The 19,140-nt window shown below is 42.7% G+C and overlaps 1 protein-coding gene across 1 annotated transcript in view; it reads right to left on the bottom strand.

Moving 5' to 3' along the window:
- Nucleotides 1-8,345, bottom strand: part of LOC129821031 (follistatin-related protein 1-like) — a 47,819-nt gene extending 39,474 nt beyond the window's left edge. Inside the window, exons 1-2 of the mRNA XM_055878242.1 lie at nt 8,210-8,345; nt 8,012-8,068 (exon numbers count right to left, since the gene is read on the bottom strand). Of these exons, the coding sequence (XP_055734217.1) occupies nt 8,012-8,068 (57 nt within the window). The 5' untranslated portion in view covers nt 8,210-8,345. The remainder of the gene's footprint in view (nt 1-8,011; nt 8,069-8,209) is intronic.
- Nucleotides 8,346-19,140: the final 10,795 nt, after the last annotated feature.

Genomic DNA, 19,140 nt, shown 5'->3' with positions numbered 1-19,140 from the left:
AATATATGATGGAATGTTGAGATTGGACAGCCATTTTAGGGAGTGGAATGTTCAGATGATTGTTGGAGAACACATTTATCATCAAGGTGTCAATTCAAGTATTCTGCTGAGTTGGATATGTCCGTGACATTTCATCTGGCATAAACAACCATGTCCTATTGTCCACATTCAATTACTGTGAGTCATAAACCGTTTCGTATTGAAGCTGCACTGAAATTAGGCTGTGTGTGTGTGTGTGTCTCCCAGGTATCTGCTTGGTATTAACTGCCTGCCAATTTTTGCCTGATGTTTGGGCATGCTGCCAAGTGCTATCTCTGTGCCTGGTCCATTCCCCTGACACACACACAAATAAAAACACACAAGATGACGAGAGACGGAGCTAACGTTGTTAGCTACAGAAAATAGAGGCTAGAGAGAGAGAGGATGGTGTTATAAAACAACCCTAGAAGACAGTGACGCATGACATCTATGCTCTCTCTCCTGTCTTGCTTTTTCTCTCTCTCTGTGTTTGTGTGTCTAGAGCTAGAAAAATTTGAAGAGTCCTGACTAATAAAGACAGGGGACAGGATCTATTCACTCCACCTGGGCTTGGTATTTATAGCCAGGCAGCACCTACCAATGAGAGAACAGTCATCAACAGCTACAGAGCATGGTTCCTGGGAGGCAGCAACTCTGTCACTGTCAGTTCTAGTCAGTTAATATACCTCAGCCTGGGAGGCAGCTCCTCTACAAGGTCTCTGAAGTAGTCTGCTAAATGTAGTTTTGTACATTGCTAAAAATGTTACTCGCCAACATTAGGGTTGTGATTCTACAAACAATAGTTAAAAGTGTAGATGCAAGAATTTGTATTTGGTTACACTGTAGAACAAATGTAAAACGAATTGCAAACAGTCAGTATTCTAACGTTTTGATTCTACGTCCTCATCTCCTTCAGCACAGAGAGTATCTATCCACTGTATGTGAGTAGAGAGTATCTATCCGCTGTGTGTGAGTAGGGACTATCTATCCGCTGTGTGTGAGTAGAGAGTATCTATCCGCTGTGTGTGAGTAGGGAGTATCTATCCGCTGTGTGTGAGTAGGGAGTATCTATCCGCTGTGTGTGAGTAGAGAGTATCTATCCGCTGTGTGTGAGTAGGGAGTATCTATCCGCTGTGTGTGAGTAGGGAGTATCTATCCGCTGTGTGTGAGTAGGGAGTATCTATCCGCTGTGTGTGAGTAGGGAGTATCTATCCGCTGTGTGTGAGTAGGGAGTATCTATCCGCTGTGTGTGAGTAGGGAGTATCTATCCGCTGTGTGTGAGTAGAGAGTATCTATCCGCTGTGTGTGAGTAGAGAGTATCTATCCGCTGTGTGTGAGTAGAGAGTATCTATCCGCTGTGTGTGAGTAGAGAGTATCTATCCGCTGTGTGTGAGTAGAGAGTATCTATCCGCTGTGTGTGAGTAGAGAGTATCTATCCGCTGTGTGTGAGTAGAGAGTATCTATCCGCTGTGTGTGAGTAGAGAGTATCTATCCGCTGTGTGTGAGTAGAGAGTATCTATCCGCCGTGTGTGAGTAGAGAGTATCTATCCGCCGTGTGTGAGTAGGGAGTATCTATCCGCCGTGTGTGAGTAGAGCGTATCTATCCGCCGTGTGTGAGTAGAGCGTATCTATCCGCCGTGTGTGAGTAGGGAGTATCTATCCGCCGTGTGTGAGTAGAGCGTATCTATCCGCCGTGTGTGAGTAGAGCGTATCTATCCGCCGTGTGTGAGTAGAGCGTATCTATCCGCCGTGTGTGAGTAGAGAGTATCTATCCGCCGTGTGTGAGTAGAGAGTATCTATCCGCCGTGTGTGAGTAGAGAGTATCTATCCGCCGTGTGTGAGTAGAGAGTATCTATCCGCCGTGTGTGAGTAGGGAGTATCTATCCGCCGTGTGTGAGTAGAGAGTATCTATCCGCCGTGTGTGAGTAGGGAGTATCTATCCGCCGTGTGTGAGTAGGGAGTATCTATCCGCCGTGTGTGAGTAGAGAGTATCTATCCGCCGTGTGTGAGTAGGGAGTATCTATCCGCCGTGTGTGAGTAGGGAGTATCTATCCGATGTGTGTGAGTAGGGAGTATCTATCCGCTGTGTGTGAGTAGGGAGTATCTATCCGCTGTGTGTGAGTAGGGAGTATCTATCCGCTGTTTGTGAGTAGGGAGTATCTATCCGCTGTGTGTGAGTAGAGAGTATCTATCCGCTGTGTGTGAGTAGAGAGTATCTATCCGCTGTGTGTGAGTAGAGAGTATCTATCCGCTGTGTGTGAGTAGAGAGTATCTATCCGCTGTGTGTGAGTAGAGAGTATCTATCCGCTGTGTGTGAGTAGAGAGTATCTATCCGCTGTGTGTGAGTAGAGAGTATCTATCCGCTGTGTGTGAGTAGAGAGTATCTATCCGCTGTGTGTGAGTAGGGAGTATCTATCCGCTGTGTGTGAGTAGGGAGTATCTATCCGCTGTGTGTGAGTAGAGAGTATCTATCCGCTGTGTGTGAGTAGGGAGTATCTATCCGCTGTGTGTGAGTAGAGAGTATCTATCCGCTGTGTGTGAGTAGAGAGTATCTATCCGCTGTGTGTGAGTAGAGAGTATCTATCCGCTGTGTGTGAGTAGAGAGTATCTATCCGCTGTGTGTGAGTAGAGAGTATCTATCCGCTGTGTGTGAGTAGGGAGTATCTATCCGCTGTGTGTGAGTAGAGCGTATCTATCCGCTGTGTGTGAGTAGAGAGTATCTATCCGCTGTGTGTGAGTAGAGCGTATCTATCCGCTGTGTGTGAGTAGAGAGTATCTATCCGCTGTGTGTGAGTAGGGAGTATCTATCCGCTGTGTGTGAGTAGAGAGTATCTATCCTCTGTGTGTGAGCAGGGAGTATCTATCCGCTGTGTGTGAGCAGAGAGTATCTATCCGCTGTGTGTGAGCAGAGAGTATCTATCCGCTGTGTGTGAGCAGAGAGTATCTATCCGCTGTGTGTGAGCAGAGAGTATCTATCCGCTGTGTGTGAGCAGAGAGTATCTATCCGCTGTGTGTGAGCAGGGAGTATCTATCCGCTGTGTGTGAGCAGAGAGTATCTATCCGCTGTGTGTGAGCAGAGAGTATCTATCCGCTGTGTGTGAGCAGAGAGTATCTATCCGCTGTGTGTGAGTAGAGAGTATCTATCCGCTGTGTGTGAGTAGAGAGTATCTATCCGCTGTGTGTGAGTAGGGAGTATCTATCCGCTGTGTGTGAGTAGAGAGTATCTATCCGCTGTGTGTGAGTAGAGAGTATCTATCCGCTGTGTGTTAGTAGGGAGTATCTATCCGCTGTGTGTGAGTAGAGAGTATCTATCCGCTGTGTGTGAGTAGAGAGTATCTATCCGCTGTGTGTGAGTAGAGAGTATCTATCCGCTGTGTGTGAGTAGGGAGTATCTATCCGCTGTGTGTGAGTAGGGAGTATCTATCCGCTGTGTGTGAGTAGGGAGTATCTATCCGCTGTGTGTGAGTAAAGAGTATCTATCCGCTGTGTGTGAGTAGGGAGTATCTACCCGCTGTGTGTGAGTAGGGAGTATCTATCCGCTGTGTGTGAGTAGAGAGTATCTATCCGCTGTGTGTGAGTAGAGAGTATCTATCCGCTGTGTGTGAGTAGAGAGTATCTATCCGCTGTGTGTGAGTAGAGAGTATCTATCCGCTGTGTGTGAGTAGGGAGTATCTATCCGCTGTGTGTGAGTAGAGAGTATCTATCCACTGTGTGTGAGTAGAGCGTATCTATCCGCTGTGTGTGAGTAGAGAGTATATATCCACTGTGTGTGAGTAGAGCGTATCTATCCGCTGTGTGTGAGTAGTTGGGTTGTACACTGTGTCCTTGAGGGCCATTATGTTTCTCTCCTGAAGCCTGATATTTTCAAAGCCAGATCCAGCTGTGGTTGTGATAACTGAATTATCTATTGTGTCATTACACTGGCCAACATGGTTAACGCAATAACACAGGATGCCTGGAGAAGAGAAAGGTGAAGTGTGTGGGTGTTATGGATCTGGCTTTGAAAATTTGTGAGTGTATGCGTGCATATGTGTTTCCACACAGCCTTGGCATCTCACTGTCAACGTTTGAGGGGATACGTCAACATCTTTTCTACCAGAATCATATCTCTCAGTCTCCACCAGGACACAGAGAATAGCTGTGAGCTCAGAAGTACTATCTCTGAGCCTTTTATCTGCAAACACAGCAATGTCTCGCCTCAGAAAGCACCCGGGCATTCTCTCCTTCATAATAAATCTAAAGTCCGCAACTACATTTTAATAACTTAGCATTCTCATGCCAGCAATATAAAAAGCCTCAAACAACAGCACTCAGACACTCACACAATCCCCTGCCAAACACGCGCGCACACACATGCGCACACACACATGCAGACACACACAGACATACCCACGCACACATACACCCTGAGGTACAGTATCTGCTGCTACACTATGTACACAATAGGGACTGAGACTTGAAATGATCACTGAAGACCACCATACCAATACACTGCATAACTAAACAATCCCCTAGACCGCCTTAAAACAGTGTACTAGCGGCCCACCCTAACATTCCCACTTGGTCTGTCAACAGGCTGCATATTACCAGGGCAATTACCTTTAAACAATAGATGTCTTTATAATGCATCCACCACATACTCCACAGCTACATTCTACACACTCTGGCTTGTACTCAGTCTTCTCAATGCCAGAGCACACCAATGAGAGAGCTCACCAATGAGAGAGCTCACCAATGAGAGAGCTCACCAATGAGAGAGCTCACCAATGAGAGAGCACACCAATGAGAGAGCACACCAATGAGAGAGCACACCAATGAGAGAGCTCAGCAATGAGAGAGCACACCAATGAGAGAGCACACCAATGAGAGAGCTCAGCAATGAGAGAGCACACCAATGAGAGAGCTCAGCAATGAGAGAGCTCACCACCAATGAGAGAGCTCAGCAATGAGAGAGCACACCAATGAGAGAGCACACCAATGAGAGAGCTCACCAATGAGAGAGCACATCAATGAGAGAGCTCACCAATGAGAGAGCTCACCACCAATGAGAGAGCTCACCAATGAGAGAGCTCACCACCAATGAGAGAGCTCACCACCAATGAGAGAGCTCACCAATCACAGAGCTCGCCAATGAGAGAGCACATCAATGAGAGAGCTCACCAATGAGAGAGGTCACGGATCCAATAAAGACCCACACAAAGGGACATATTTCAGCAGGCAATGACAGGAGCAGCACTAGGAGGTCAGCAGAGGGCCTGGAGGTAGAGTTTCCACTGTGAGTAATGTGGCAGACAGTTGTACTGATAGTGATGATGACTGTCTGGACATGTAAGGACAATGTAGAGTAGAGGCTCACTTAGTTAACCCTGCAGTCTACCTCCAAGGTCTGGACAGAGTGCTACAACCCTGAAAAACTTCACCTCCAAAACAAACCCCTTCCAAACCATGACCCATAATCTCACTCCAAACACTAGGGTAATCCTGAAAAGCAAATACATTCCAAAGTAGCCTAACTCCTGAAAATCTTTGGAATTCCAATGTGTTTTCCACAACCTAACCCCATAATCTGCAATGACATGCAACCCAATCCTAGCCCTACTTTACACAGCAACTGACAAATACATTACTGACACGTGACATCTAGACCCACTTAAAACAGGTCAACATGAGAACGTCCCAAATACATGACATCAAACCAGGTGCTCAACAGCTGCCAAATGAGGTACGGTGCTGACCCATACACCTGGTGTGTGTGTGTGCGCGCATGCCTGTGTGTGATAGTACTAACTGTGTGCAGTTTCAAGACACCTCATCTCCCATCACTTTAGTTCAGTGTTTACTTAGCACCACAGTGTGTGAGACCCACCCGAGAGAGTGTTATTACACACACACACACACACACACACACACACACACACACAGTTATCCCAGCTGTCTATTAACTCGGCTTGTTACCCATGGCGACAAAGAAAACAATGAGCATCCTCATCTACATGCAACACTATCACTTCATCAACTTAACAAACACTGAGAGGGGAAATTCATGGGATATAGAAGACACAAACATAGCTAAACTACATCATCAAAGATACATATCTGTGCTTGTTTTAGTTGGCCTACAAATCATGATGATAAAAGAATGTGCTGTGTGGGCATCATAATCTACAGATTATTATAACAGATTATTATAACAGATTTGGAAGACGCTCTTGCAATTAAAATGCAATGGTCCCTGTAGTAGTGTAATTGAACTGGCTAGGACTAATTGTCTCCCTAATTAAGTCTCATAATGTGCAATGTGTCTTGGATAATGCCACGTTTAATTCTCCCATTAAAAAAAAAACCTCTGGACCATCATGAAGAGTATACACTACATGACCAAAAGTATGGACACCTGCTTGTCGAACATCTCCTTCCAAAATCATGGGCATTAACATGGAGTTGGTCTCCCCTTTGCTGCTATAACAGCCCCCACTCTTCTGGGAAGGTTTTCTACTAGATGTTGGAACATTGCTGTGGGGACTTGCTTCCATTCAGCCACAAGAGTATTAGTGAGGTCGGGCACTGATGTTGGGCGATTAGGCCTGGCTCGCATTCGGTGTTCCAATTCATCCCAAAGGTGTTCGATGGGGTTGAGGTCAGGGCTATGTGCAGGACAGGCAAGTTCTTCCACACCGATCTAGACAAACCATTTCTTTATAGTCCTTGCTCTGTGCACGGGGGCATTGTCATACTGAAACAGGAAAGGGCCTTCCCCAAACTGTTGCCACAAAGTTGGAAGCACAGAATTGTCTAGAATGTAATTGTATGGTGTAGAGTTAAGATTTCCTTTCACTGGAACTAATGGACCTAGCCCCAGACCATTATTCCTCCTCCACCAAACTTTACAGTTGGCAATATACATTAGTTCTCAAACCCAGATTTGTCTGTCGGACTACCAGATGGTGAAGCATGATTCATCACTCCAGAGAATGTGTTTCCACTGCTCCAGAGTCCAATGGTGGCGAGCTTTACAGCACTCCAGAGAATGTGTTTCCACTGCTCCAGAGTCCAATGGTGGCGAGCTTTGCACCACTCCAGAGAATGTGTTTCCACTGCTCCAGAGTCCAATGGTGGCAAGCTTTACTGCACTCCAGAGAATGTGTTTCCACTGCTCCAGAGTCCAATGGTGGCGAGCTTTGCACCACTCCAGAGAATGTGTTTCCACTGCTCCAGAGTCCAATGGTGGCGAGCTTTGCACCACTCCAGCCGAAGCTTGGCATTGCGCATGGTGATCTTAGGCTCCATTTCATGAAGCTCCCAAATAACAGTTATTGTGCTGACTTTGCTTCCAGAGGTAGTTTGGGACTCGGTAGTGAGTATCACAACCGAGGACAAATTATTTGTACACACTACAGCACTCGGCGGTCCCATTCTGTGAGTTTGTGTGGACTATCACTTCGCAGCTGAGCAGTTATTGTTCCTATATGTTTCCACTTCACAATAACAGCACTTACAGGGCAGCTATAGTAGGGCAGAAATTTGACAAACTGACTTGTTGGAAAGGTGGCATCCTATGACAGTGCCACTTTGAAAGTCACTGAGATCTTCAGTAAGGCCATTCTACTGCCAATGTCTGTTTATAGAGATTGCATGGCAATGTGCGCGATTTTATAAACCTGTCAGCAACGGGTGTAGAGGAAATAGCAGAATCCACTCATTTGAAGGCGTGTCCACATATTTTTGGTGCTGTAGTGTATCTAAAATACATCTATAAAGACTATAACTATCGCGTTTATCACAAACATAACTAGACTAGCCTACATTGTAAGTGCTTCAGCTGTGCCGTCATGTGACTGAATAGCATAAACGCACCAAACCATAAAGCCGGTAAAGGGAACAAAGCCTTTCCTGTTTAATATCGGAGTAGCCTAACCTATGACAATCGTAATATTATATAAAGTTTTGCATTGATCACAAGTTAAAACAAAACAATCTGAAGTCCAACTTTTACCTCGGTTTGACAGAGCGCTACGGCCAGCAGTACAAGGAAGGGAAGACTTCGCAACATCTGGGAAGAGAAAAATGCAAGGAAGAGAGAAAGGAGAAGGGAAAATGAAATCCTGTTATAGGTTAATGCCAAGTAAAATGGTTAAATAATCAAGGAATAAAGAGCAATATTTAATATATTGTTATGCCAATTATGCTATACCCTTCTGGAAAGCGGCTTCGTTCAAACGTCTGCTGCGAGGAGGAGTTCGATGAATGTGTGCCGGTAACAGAGGCGAGAGAGAGGTCTGTGATTTCAGGAGCGCTGAGGAATTCGTTGTCTACAGTCTCCCCCCGCTATGACGTGGCCAATGAAAATAAATGTCCTGAGCCCTGGAACGTTGACCGACAGAACATTCCTAATCCAAGGTCCAAGGGGGACCAGGCACATTTTTCGGTCCCGAATAATTCACCCCTGTTGACAGTAATGGCAATATGAGAATATGGCAGTTTGTTCATATGTTCTAAAACCTGGATTCGCATCATTACACTGTACTGTACATTACTTTTTTGAGAACAGGAGAGAACTTGCTCACAGTTAGACCTATCTGGTTTAAGGTTGCGGGTTATTGTCCGTTTGTCGTATGTGCAAATAGCTGTGCAGACATAACAAAGTGTTTGCAGCATGTATAATTGCAGCCTGGTCTCATAGACTAGACATAACATAGTAAACGAAAATCCATACGTATTCAAATTACTATGACATGTTATGTTTGGTATGGTTACCTAAAACAGTTTACTTGACTGCAATATGTAACTTTTTTGAAATCCTGAACAAATTCACATAGAAATGTAAGTTATATATCTGTCATTCTCAGTGAACAGTACAACCCTAAATCCGTAAACATGGGCACCCTCCGATATATCATCCTGACCAACTTGCCCTCTAACTACACCTCTGCTGTCTTCAACCAGGATCTCAGCAATCACTGCCTCATTGCCTGCGTCCGCATTTAAACGACCACCCCTCATCACGGTCAAACACTCCCTAAAACATTTCAGCAAGCAGGATTTTCTAATCAACCTGGCCCGGGTATCCTGGAAGGATATTGACCTCATACCGTCAGTAAAGGATGCCTGGATGCTCTTTAAAAGTGCTTTCTTCACCATCTTAAATAATCATGCTCCATTCAAAAAGATTTAGAACAAAGAACAGATATAGCCCTTGGTTCACCCCAGACTTGACTGCCCTTGACCAGCACAAAAACATCCTGTTGCGTACTGCATTAGCATCGAATAGCTCCCGCGATATGCAACTTTTCAGGGAAGTCAGGAACCGATATGCACAGTCAGTTAGGAAAGCAAGGGCTAGCTTTTTCAAAAAGAAATTTGCATCCTGTAGCACTAATTCCAAAAAGTTTTGGGACACTAAAGTCCATGGAGAATAAGAGCACCTCCTCCGAGCTGCCCACTGCACTGAGGATAGGAAACACTGTCACCACCGATAAATCTACAATAATTGATCATTCCAATAAGCATTTTTCTACGGCTGGCCATGCTTTCCACCTGGCTACCCCTACCCCGGCCAACAGCTCTGCACCTCCCGCAGAAACTTTCACATGTCCCCCCTGCTTCTCCTTCAAACAAATCCAGACAGCTGATGTTCTAAAAGAGCTGCAAAATCTGGATCCCTACAAATCAGCTGGGCTAGACAATCTGGACCCTCTCTTTCTAAAATTATCCTCTGAAATTGTTGCAACCCCTATTACTAGCCTGTTCAACCTCTCTTTCATATCGTCTGAGATCCCCAAAGATTGTAAAGCTGCCGCGGTCATCCCCCTCTTCAAAGTGGGAGACACTCTAGACCCAACCTGTTATAGACCTATATCCATCCTGCCCTGCCTTTCTAAAATCTTCGAAAGCATTTTGAATCCCACCGTACCTTCTCCACTATGTAATCTGGTTTCTGAGCTGGTCACCTCAGCCACGCTCAAGGTCCTTAACGATATCATAACCGCCATCAATAAAAGACAGTACTGTGCAGCCGTCTTCATCGACCTGGCCAAGGCTGTCATAACAACACCCACCCGTAGCACGCTCTCCAGCAGGTATATTTCACCGGTCATCCACAAAGCCAACACCCCCTTTGGCCGCCTTTCCTTCCAGTTCTCTGCTGCCAATGACTGGAACGAATTCCAAAAATCCCTGAAGCTGGAGACTTATATCTCCCTCTCTAACTTTAAGCATCAGCTGTCAGAGCAGCTTACCGATCACTGTACCTGTACACATCCCATCTGTAAATAGCACACCCAACTACCTCATCCCCATATTGTTATAGATTTTTTTGCTCCTTTGCACCCCAGTATCTCTACTTGCACATCATCATCTGCACATCTATCACTCCAGTGTAAATGCTAAATTGTAATTATTTCGCTATGGCCTATTTATTGCCTTACCTCCCTAATCTTACTACATTTACACACACTGTACATAGATTTTTCTATTGTGTTATTGACTGTTTCTATTGTGTTATTGACTGTTATTTTATTTTCTGGGCGCGAAGTAGAACCTGGACTCGGCTCCTGGAAAACGCTCGTTAAAGGTGAATATGATCTCCGGCTTCGATTTTATTTGATACATGTCACAATATCATCCTAAAGTATGTTTTTTCAATATAGTTGAATTATATTATTGAAATTTATTCTGGACTTTAGACGTGATGCGACGCAAGAATTTTGTCAAGATGGAGAGGTTAGCGTTGCACTGCCAGTGTGCTTGCTAATTCAAGAGGGAAATCGTTCGTTCTGGATCGAAATAAAGACGTTTCTGAACAAAGGACCCCTTGGAGAACATTCTGATGGAAGATCAACAAAGATAAGGACCCAATTTGGGATGCTTTTTCATATATCTGTCGAACTGTGCTATGCTACCGTTTGACTAGAATCAATGCTGCTGTGTGCTAGCTAATGTAGTAAGCTAATATAACGATATATTGTGTTTTCGCTGTAAAACACTTCAAAAATCGGAAATATTGGCTCTATTCACAAGATCTTTGTCTTTCATTAGCTATCCACCATATATTTTTCTGAAATGTTTTATGATGTGTAATTAGTAGTTGACGTTGGTGTCTGTATTTTCTCTGGCTACTCCCGTGCTATTTCTGACTGTAGCTATGATGGTAGCAGTAATGTAAAACTGATTTATAGCTAAAATGTGCACATTTTTTGAACAAAACATAGATTTATTGTGTAACATGTTATAGGACTGTCATCTGAGGTAGTTTTTTCTAGGTTATTTAGGTTGGTTCTAGGTTAGTTAGGTTGGCTTGTGCATGCTACTTGCATCCTACTTGTGCTGTGAAAAATGTCTGTCCTCTTTTTTATTTGGTGGTGAGCTAACATAAAAATATGTGGTGTTTTCTCTGTAAAACATTTAAAAAATCGGACATGTTGGCTGGATTGACAAGATGTTTATCTTTCCAATGCTGTATTGGACTTGTTAATGTGTGAAAGTTAAATATTTAAAAAAAAATAGATTTTGAATTTCGCGCCCTGCACTTGAGCTGGATGTTGTCATAAGTGTACCGGTGTCGGGCTGCAGCCCAAACAGGTTAATGCAATCGCTGAATTACATTTTTTAAATTATCCTTACTTTTCAATACAGGTTGCGCCAAGCGAAGCTATACCAAACAAAATGGCGGCATAAGCGTCTAACATTTTTCGACAGAAACACGATTTATCATCATAAATTGTTCTTACTATGAGCTGTTCTTCCATCAGAATCTTGGGCAATGAATCCTTTCTCCGGTCTAATCGTCTTTTGGTCGAAAGATGTCCTCTTGCCATGTGGAAATGACCACTAACGTTCGGCATGAACTGGAAACGTGCCCAGCGGTTCAAAGTGCATCAGAAAGAAATGCCTCAAAATCGCACTAAACGGATATAAATTGCTATAAAACGGTTCAAATTAACTACCTTATGATGTTTTTAACACCTATAACGAGTAAAAACATGACCGGAGAAATATTACTAGCTAAACTAAAGCTTGGAAAGAGAGCAGGTCCGATGTCCACCGTGCGTCAGGCGCAGCAGGAAAAGGACGCTACTTCCACCTTGTGCTCTTTTATACAGGCCCTGATTGCGCAATCGACTCCATTCAAAGCGTCACCACGTACTGACATCCAGGGGAAGACGTAAGCAGTGTTTGTATCCTCATAGCATTTACAGGGACCTTAAAACCGACCCCAGATCAGGGGCCAAGATTTCTGAAATCTGACTCCCTGTCAGGAAAAGTGCTGTAGAAGGAGTTCTGTTTCACTCAGAGACAAAATTCCAACGGCTATAGAAACTAGAGAGTGTTTTCTATCCAATAATAATAATAATATGCATATTGTACGAGCAAGAATTGAGTAGGAGGCCGTTTGAAATGGGCACGATTTAGCTGGCTACTCAGTAACGCCCCCTGCATCCATAAGAAGTTAATCTTTTTTTTTTTATTAAATTTTTTATCTAATTTTCTCCCCAATTTTCGTGGTATCCAATCGCTAGTAATTACTATCTTGTCTCATCGCTACAACTCCCGTACGGGCTCGGGAGAGACGAAGGTCGAAAGCCATGCGTCCTCCGAAGCACAACCCAACCAAGCCGCACTGCTTCTTAACACAGCGCGCCTCCAACCCGGAAGCCAGCCGCACCAATGTGTCGGAGGAAACACTGTGTACCTGGCCCCCTTGGTTAGCGCGCACTGCGCCCGGCCCGCCACAGGAGTCTCTGGAGCGCAATGAGACAAGGATATCCCTACCAGCCAAACCCTCCCTAACCCGGACGACGCTATGCCAATTGTGCGTCGCCCCACGGACCTCCCGGTCGCGGCCGGCTGCGACAGAGCCTGGGCGCGAACCCAGAGACTCTGGTGGCGCAGTTAGCACTGCGATGCAGTGCCCTAGACCACTGCGTCACCCGGGAGGCCCAAGAAGTTAATCTTTAAACCTATGTAAAATATGTTTTGTTTTCTGAATTTTTATAATGAGTATTTCTGTATTTGAATTTGGCGACCAGCACTTTCACTGGCTGTTGAAGAGGTGGGACGCTACCGTCTCACGTACCCTAGAGAAGTTAGTCTACTATAGAAAGTAACACTTGTTTGAATGACCTCTGAACTCTGTCCTGACTTTCTAGTGTGGTTTGATCGCCCTCATTGGAAATCCGGGATACATTGGATGATGAATTTAAGGTAAATTATAATACTGATAATTATGGAGTAATTAATAGTTCTATGTGTAATTCGGACGACGACGCGGATAGTCCTGTCTCCAGTCTATTTTTTCTATTTCCCGAATCAAGTTATGGGTACAATGTTTTCTTTATGTTATTATTATGGGTAGTGATTCTAATTCTTTTTTTTATTTTGAAATGTTTTTTTTCTTTCTTAATCAGTAATGTTGCTGTTTTTTACACATTGGTCACTATGGTGAGTCATGTGTCAAAATGGTGGAATTACCAGTCTTTTGAGGTTTCTTCGATTTAAATGTATACACCTTGAGTGATATGTAGGTACAGTATGTATTGAGGGATATATGAAGGAGTGTATTGTTGCGTTGTTTGTTCTGTTTTGTTTCGATAAATTTCACCAGATTGGATCTGCTGGATGATCGGGATAATTTCCTGATCCTATGACTCTGCGATGAGGTTGACAATGTGATAGGGGAGTATAAGCTAATTGGAAAAATTGTTTCAACAGAATGTGATGTTATTCTTTTTGACATTTGTTTTTGAGATTTGTACTAAGAATATTGGTAAAAATGATAATTTGTTACATAGTGAATGCATGTCTGGATTTCCTGAATCAGAGATGTACTGAACTGAGTTGTTGTTCTGATCTGTCTTTTCTCAAGGTTATGGTGGAGATGGTATCTACAGTAGATGCATGAAAGGGATAATTTGACCAAATGGTGTGGACCTCAAAACCACTCTAACCGGCTGAAGAAATTATGTTCACTGCGGCCCTGTCCTGCACCACTTCTATCGAGAGACCTGAGTCTGAGCCAGCAACCGCTGTACAGCATCCAGTTGAAGTTATCAACTGCCTTTTCTCTCAGGAGTGCAACAGAAGTCCACATGTAGTGAGCATGGAGAGATATCCGTTCCAAAACTTCTCTCATATTGCTGGTATACTGGTTGGCAAATGGACAAGACATAATGAGTTGTGGTGGGGTTCATGTGAGACATTGAAATTGGAACTTTGTCATGGGCCATCCACAATGAACTGTGAAGCTATCTGAAGACGAAAAATTAAGAAATGCCAGAAGATTGAGTGGCGGAGATGGGAGGGTGTTGGTCAACCGTGCCTGTAATTGATTTAGACTTGTCTAAAATTGTTATTTTGGGGTATCTGGTTGATTGAGGAGGTTTACCGTGCTAAATGTATAGTGATTTAGGCTAAGAATGAATTGAGATACTGATCTGTAATTATAACCCTGATGAGGAACTTAGTACTAGAATTATGAGACTAATATATTGCATGGTAATATAAATGTACATTCTGCAAGTATTGATGTGTGTTAAGTTAAGGGTTTTAATTTTGGGTGATAGATTAGGCACTGAAGCAATGCCATTCTAAATTTTGGTTGGATAATTCATTGGGTTTTAATTATGATTTGGAAGCTGAATGATTTTTTAAAACTGCCTGATTGATTTCAGTAAGTTTTAGTATGTTATTCGGAGCAATTAACAATGTATTATGGATTGATTGTTTTGATTGTTGTTTTGCTGACTGTGACATAGGTAAAGAAGTTGTTGGGTACTGAAAATGTTGCTCAATGACTATTCTCAGCATGCCTCGGTGAATGAAGAGGTGAAACTGATCCTAATCTATTTGATTTATATCCATTGCCAAATTGTAACTTTTGATGATAATGAGAATACTCAGGAACTATAGCAGGTTTATGCTAATGGAACATAGAGTTCATAGGTATAATGGGACCTAGGTGTAGCTGGTGTAGAGAGTCAGGCGCAGGACAGCAGATATGAGTAATCAACGTATTTTTACTCAAAATGTCAAACATACAAAGTAACAAATACACGCACACAATGACAGACCAAAAATACAATAAACAATCACTCACAAAAAAACATGGGGGAACAGAGGGTTAAATACTGAACAAGTAATTGTGGGATTGAAATCAGGTGTGTAAAACAAGACAAAACAAATGAAAAATGAAAAGTGGATCTGCGGTGGCTAGAAAGTAGGTGACGTCGACCGCCGAACGCCGCCCGAACAAGGAGAGGGACCGACTTCGGCGAAAGTCGTGACAATAGGCAATGCCTTATACATAGTGGGATCATGATGCTTGTCCTGGGTCATGTTCATTAGGAACTCAATTCAAGAAATGTGACTTAAACATGAAGTCACTACTAACAATAAATGCTGATTTTAGTTTCTACAGATGGTTCTATGGGGACGGAAATTATTATTTCTACCATGCTGACCAATGGGAGTATGATCAGTATCAATATGATCATTTGTATTGTACTGATGAAAAATGTACTCTGGTTTAGAGTGCTGAGAATCTCTCTCTCCTTTCTGAGTTAATTGAGAGGAGTTTTTATGGAGCTTAGGCTGGCATCTGATTAAGTGATGTCTTGGTGATAAAAAACCAAACAGCCGCATTCCAGTCTATAATTAGTGGTGCATGTGAGAAATAAGTCTCCGGTCTAACTGGGCCTGCATTCTATAGATGTGATTGTGTGTGTCACCGAGATAGAGATAGCCTGAAGGAATAGAACAAACATTTCAGTTTTTGTTCTCATCCTTGCATCTGGGAAACTTAGCCTGGAGGAGTGAAATAACACCCTCCGTGCAGATAAACGACATGATGAACCCAGGGTGGTTTATCCTCTCAATCTGCATGGATGGTATTCAGCCCTGGTTGAAGCCTTTTGAGGTCTGCTATATAAAGACTACGTATGATTTTAGGAACTTGGCTCAACAGTCAATGCTGTTGAGTCGACGGTTTCATTATTGCAATAATAAATCAATATTGAATCAAGATGATTGTTTGAAGAAATAACAAAGTCTTTCTCACTTGAATAGAATATTCCACCACAACCTGCAAAATAGTTAATGTAAACCAGGGATAAAATGCCCCAGTAAAAAACAGACTACTCTCTCCAAAGCAAAAAAATACATTTGACAACCCTCCCCTATTTTCGATCTGTCCCTAGGGAGAGAAGAGGGAGGAAGAGAGTTTGTGTTTGACAGGTTGTCAGCTTTTCTCCCGTGAGGTGTGTGTAAGAAACCATCTCTATAGGGCTGATATGATACAGAATCCTCATCAACACTGTTCCTATCTGCTCCCACAGTGTGAGTGTCAGTCTGGCAGATATTACCTGCTGCCAATGGCAGCAGAGAAAATCAGATTAGATATACAGGGCTGTTGCCTGCTATGAGCTATTCTGGAGAGAAATATGAAAAATGTCTCTCCAATATGAAAATAGAAAATGATGTGTACGTACAGTATGTGTTATGTGTGTTAGTAGAAGAAAACAAAGATATCTCAATTCTTTTTTAAACCACGTTCTATCCAAGCATTAAAATTGATTCTAACATGTGCAAAATACTTTACCACATCTCTGTGTGTAATCTCTTTTTGAGGTTTGTGCAACATAAAGGCTTTCTCTGCTTGGCTTGATGTATGAGAACATGTGGAATACAAGCTTTCCATGTGAAGTAATCTGTTCTGCTATTGATTGGAACCCATGCAGTATTCAGATTGTACAGGAGAATAATGTCCAGATTGTAGAGGACAGCAGGAGCAATATTAGTGTTTTCTCGTATTGTGTTGTGTTGAGCCAGGGGCTCACTAGGAAAATACAATATCTAAAATATGCACAAACATCCATCAGTGTCTGACAGGGTCACAGACGAGCCATGATGTGAGCAGCATTGAATCACTCGCACAAATACACACAGCCACACACTCACACACACTCCACATCCCCTTGCCATGCAGACACATATAAATTCAATTAATGTCTTCTCACGGCTATTGTTGTTCTATCTGATCAAGGATTTGTTTCGTCTCTGTTTTCTTCGCAGGCCTCCATTAACTTCTTATGGCTGGGGGAAGTATTGAGTAGCTTGGATGAATGTGCCCAGAGTAAACTGCCTACTACTCAGGCCCAGAAGCTAAGATATGCATATTATTAGTAGATTTTGATGGAAAACACTCTGACGTTTCTAAAACTGTTTGAATGATGTCTGTGAGTATAACAGAAATCTAACCAGGAAGTGGGAAATCTGAGGTTTGTAGGTTTTCAAGTCTTTGCCTATCCAATATACAGTGTCTATGGGGTCATATTGCACTTTTCAAGGCTTCCATTAGATGTCAACAGTCTTTAGAATGTTGTTTCAGGCTTCTACTGTGAAGGAGGAGAGAATAAGAGCTGATTGAGTAAGATGTCTGGCAGAATGCCATGAGCTCAGTCAGGCGTGCACCCGTGAGAGTTAGCTGCGTTCCTTTTCCTTTCTAAAGACAAAGGAATTCTCCGGTTGAAACATTATTGAAGATTTATGTTAAAAACGTCCTAAAGATTGGTTCTATACATCGTTTGACATGTTTCTACAAACTGTAATTGATTTTTTAGACTTTTCGTCTGGCCTGCCCCTCATGAATTTGGATTTGCGAACAAAAAGGAGGTTTTTGGACATAAATTATGGACTTTATCGAACAAAGCAAACATTTATTGTGGAACTGGGATTCCTGGGAGTGCATTCTGATGAAGATAATCAAAGGTAAGTGAATATTTATAATGCTATTTCTGACTTTTACTGACTCCACAACAAGACGGGTATCTGTATGGCTTGTTTTGGTCTCTGAGCGCTGTACTCAGATTATAGCATGGTGTGCTTTTTTGGAAAAGCTGTTTTGAAATCTGACACAACGGTTGCATTAAGGAGAAGTTTATCTAAAGTTCTATGCATAACACTTGTATCTTTTATCAATGTTTATTATGAGTATTTCTGTAAATTGATGTGGCTCTCTGCAAAATCACTGGATGTTTTGGAAGCAAAACATTACTGAACATAACGCGTCGATGTAAACTGAGAGTTCTGGATATAAATATGAACTTTATCGAACAAACCATACATGTATTGTGTAACATGAAGTCCTATGAGTATCATCTGATGAAGATCATCAAAGGTTAGTGATTAATTTTATCTCTATTTCTGCTTTTTGTGACTCCCCTCTTTGTCTGGAAGAATGGCGTTTTTCTGTGACTAGGTGCTGACCTAACATAATCGCATGTTATGCTTTTGTTGTAAAGCCTTTTTGAAATCAGACACTGTGGTGGGATTAACAACAAGTTTATATTTAAAATGTTGTAAAATACTTGTATGTTTGAGGAATTTTAATAATGAGATTTCTGTTGTTTGAATTTGGCGCCCTGCACTTTCACTGGCTGTTGTCATATCAGCCGTAAGACGTTTTTTATCAAATCAAATAATAAACGTTATTTGTCACACACGCCGAATACAACAAGTGTAGACTTACTGTGAAATGCTTACTTACAAGCCCTTAACCAACAGTGCAGTTCAAAAAGAGTTAAGAAAATATTGACCAAATATAATAAAGTAAAAAACTAAAAATAATAAAAAGTAACACAATAACATAACAATAACGAGGCTATATACAGGGGGTACCGGTAAAGAGTCAGTGTGCAGGGGTACAGGTTAGTTGAGGTAATTTGTACATGTAGCTAGGGGTGAAGTGACTATGCATAGACAGTAAACAGCGAGCGGAGTTGGAGGCAGATTCAAAGATAGAAAAACTGAGCAGAGCAGCCCCAATCTTTTTGTGATTGAATGTGTGTGTGTTTGTGTGTGTGTGTTTATATGTACTCTATGTGCGTGTTTGTGCATGTGTGTATCAGAGAATAGGTAGTCTGCAGCATAGCCTGATAAGAGTACAACTCTTTCATGTCTAGTGTGATGAAAGATGTCTGCAATATTTTATGAACCAAACAGGTGAGGACCAGTGTGTACCGTCCACAAATGGACGGGCTAGTCCAACGCTTCAATGAGACCCTAAAGCAGAAGTTGAAGAAGGTATTTGAGAGAGACGGGAGGAATTGGGACCAGCTCCTACCTCACTTG

The sequence above is a fragment of the Salvelinus fontinalis genome, chromosome 23 (genome assembly GCF_029448725.1).
Source record: "Salvelinus fontinalis isolate EN_2023a chromosome 23, ASM2944872v1, whole genome shotgun sequence".
Classification (NCBI taxonomy): Eukaryota; Metazoa; Chordata; class Actinopteri; order Salmoniformes; family Salmonidae; genus Salvelinus; species Salvelinus fontinalis.
The sequence above is the reverse complement of the archived record's forward strand: the minus strand, read 5'-3'. Positions and strand labels throughout refer to the sequence as shown.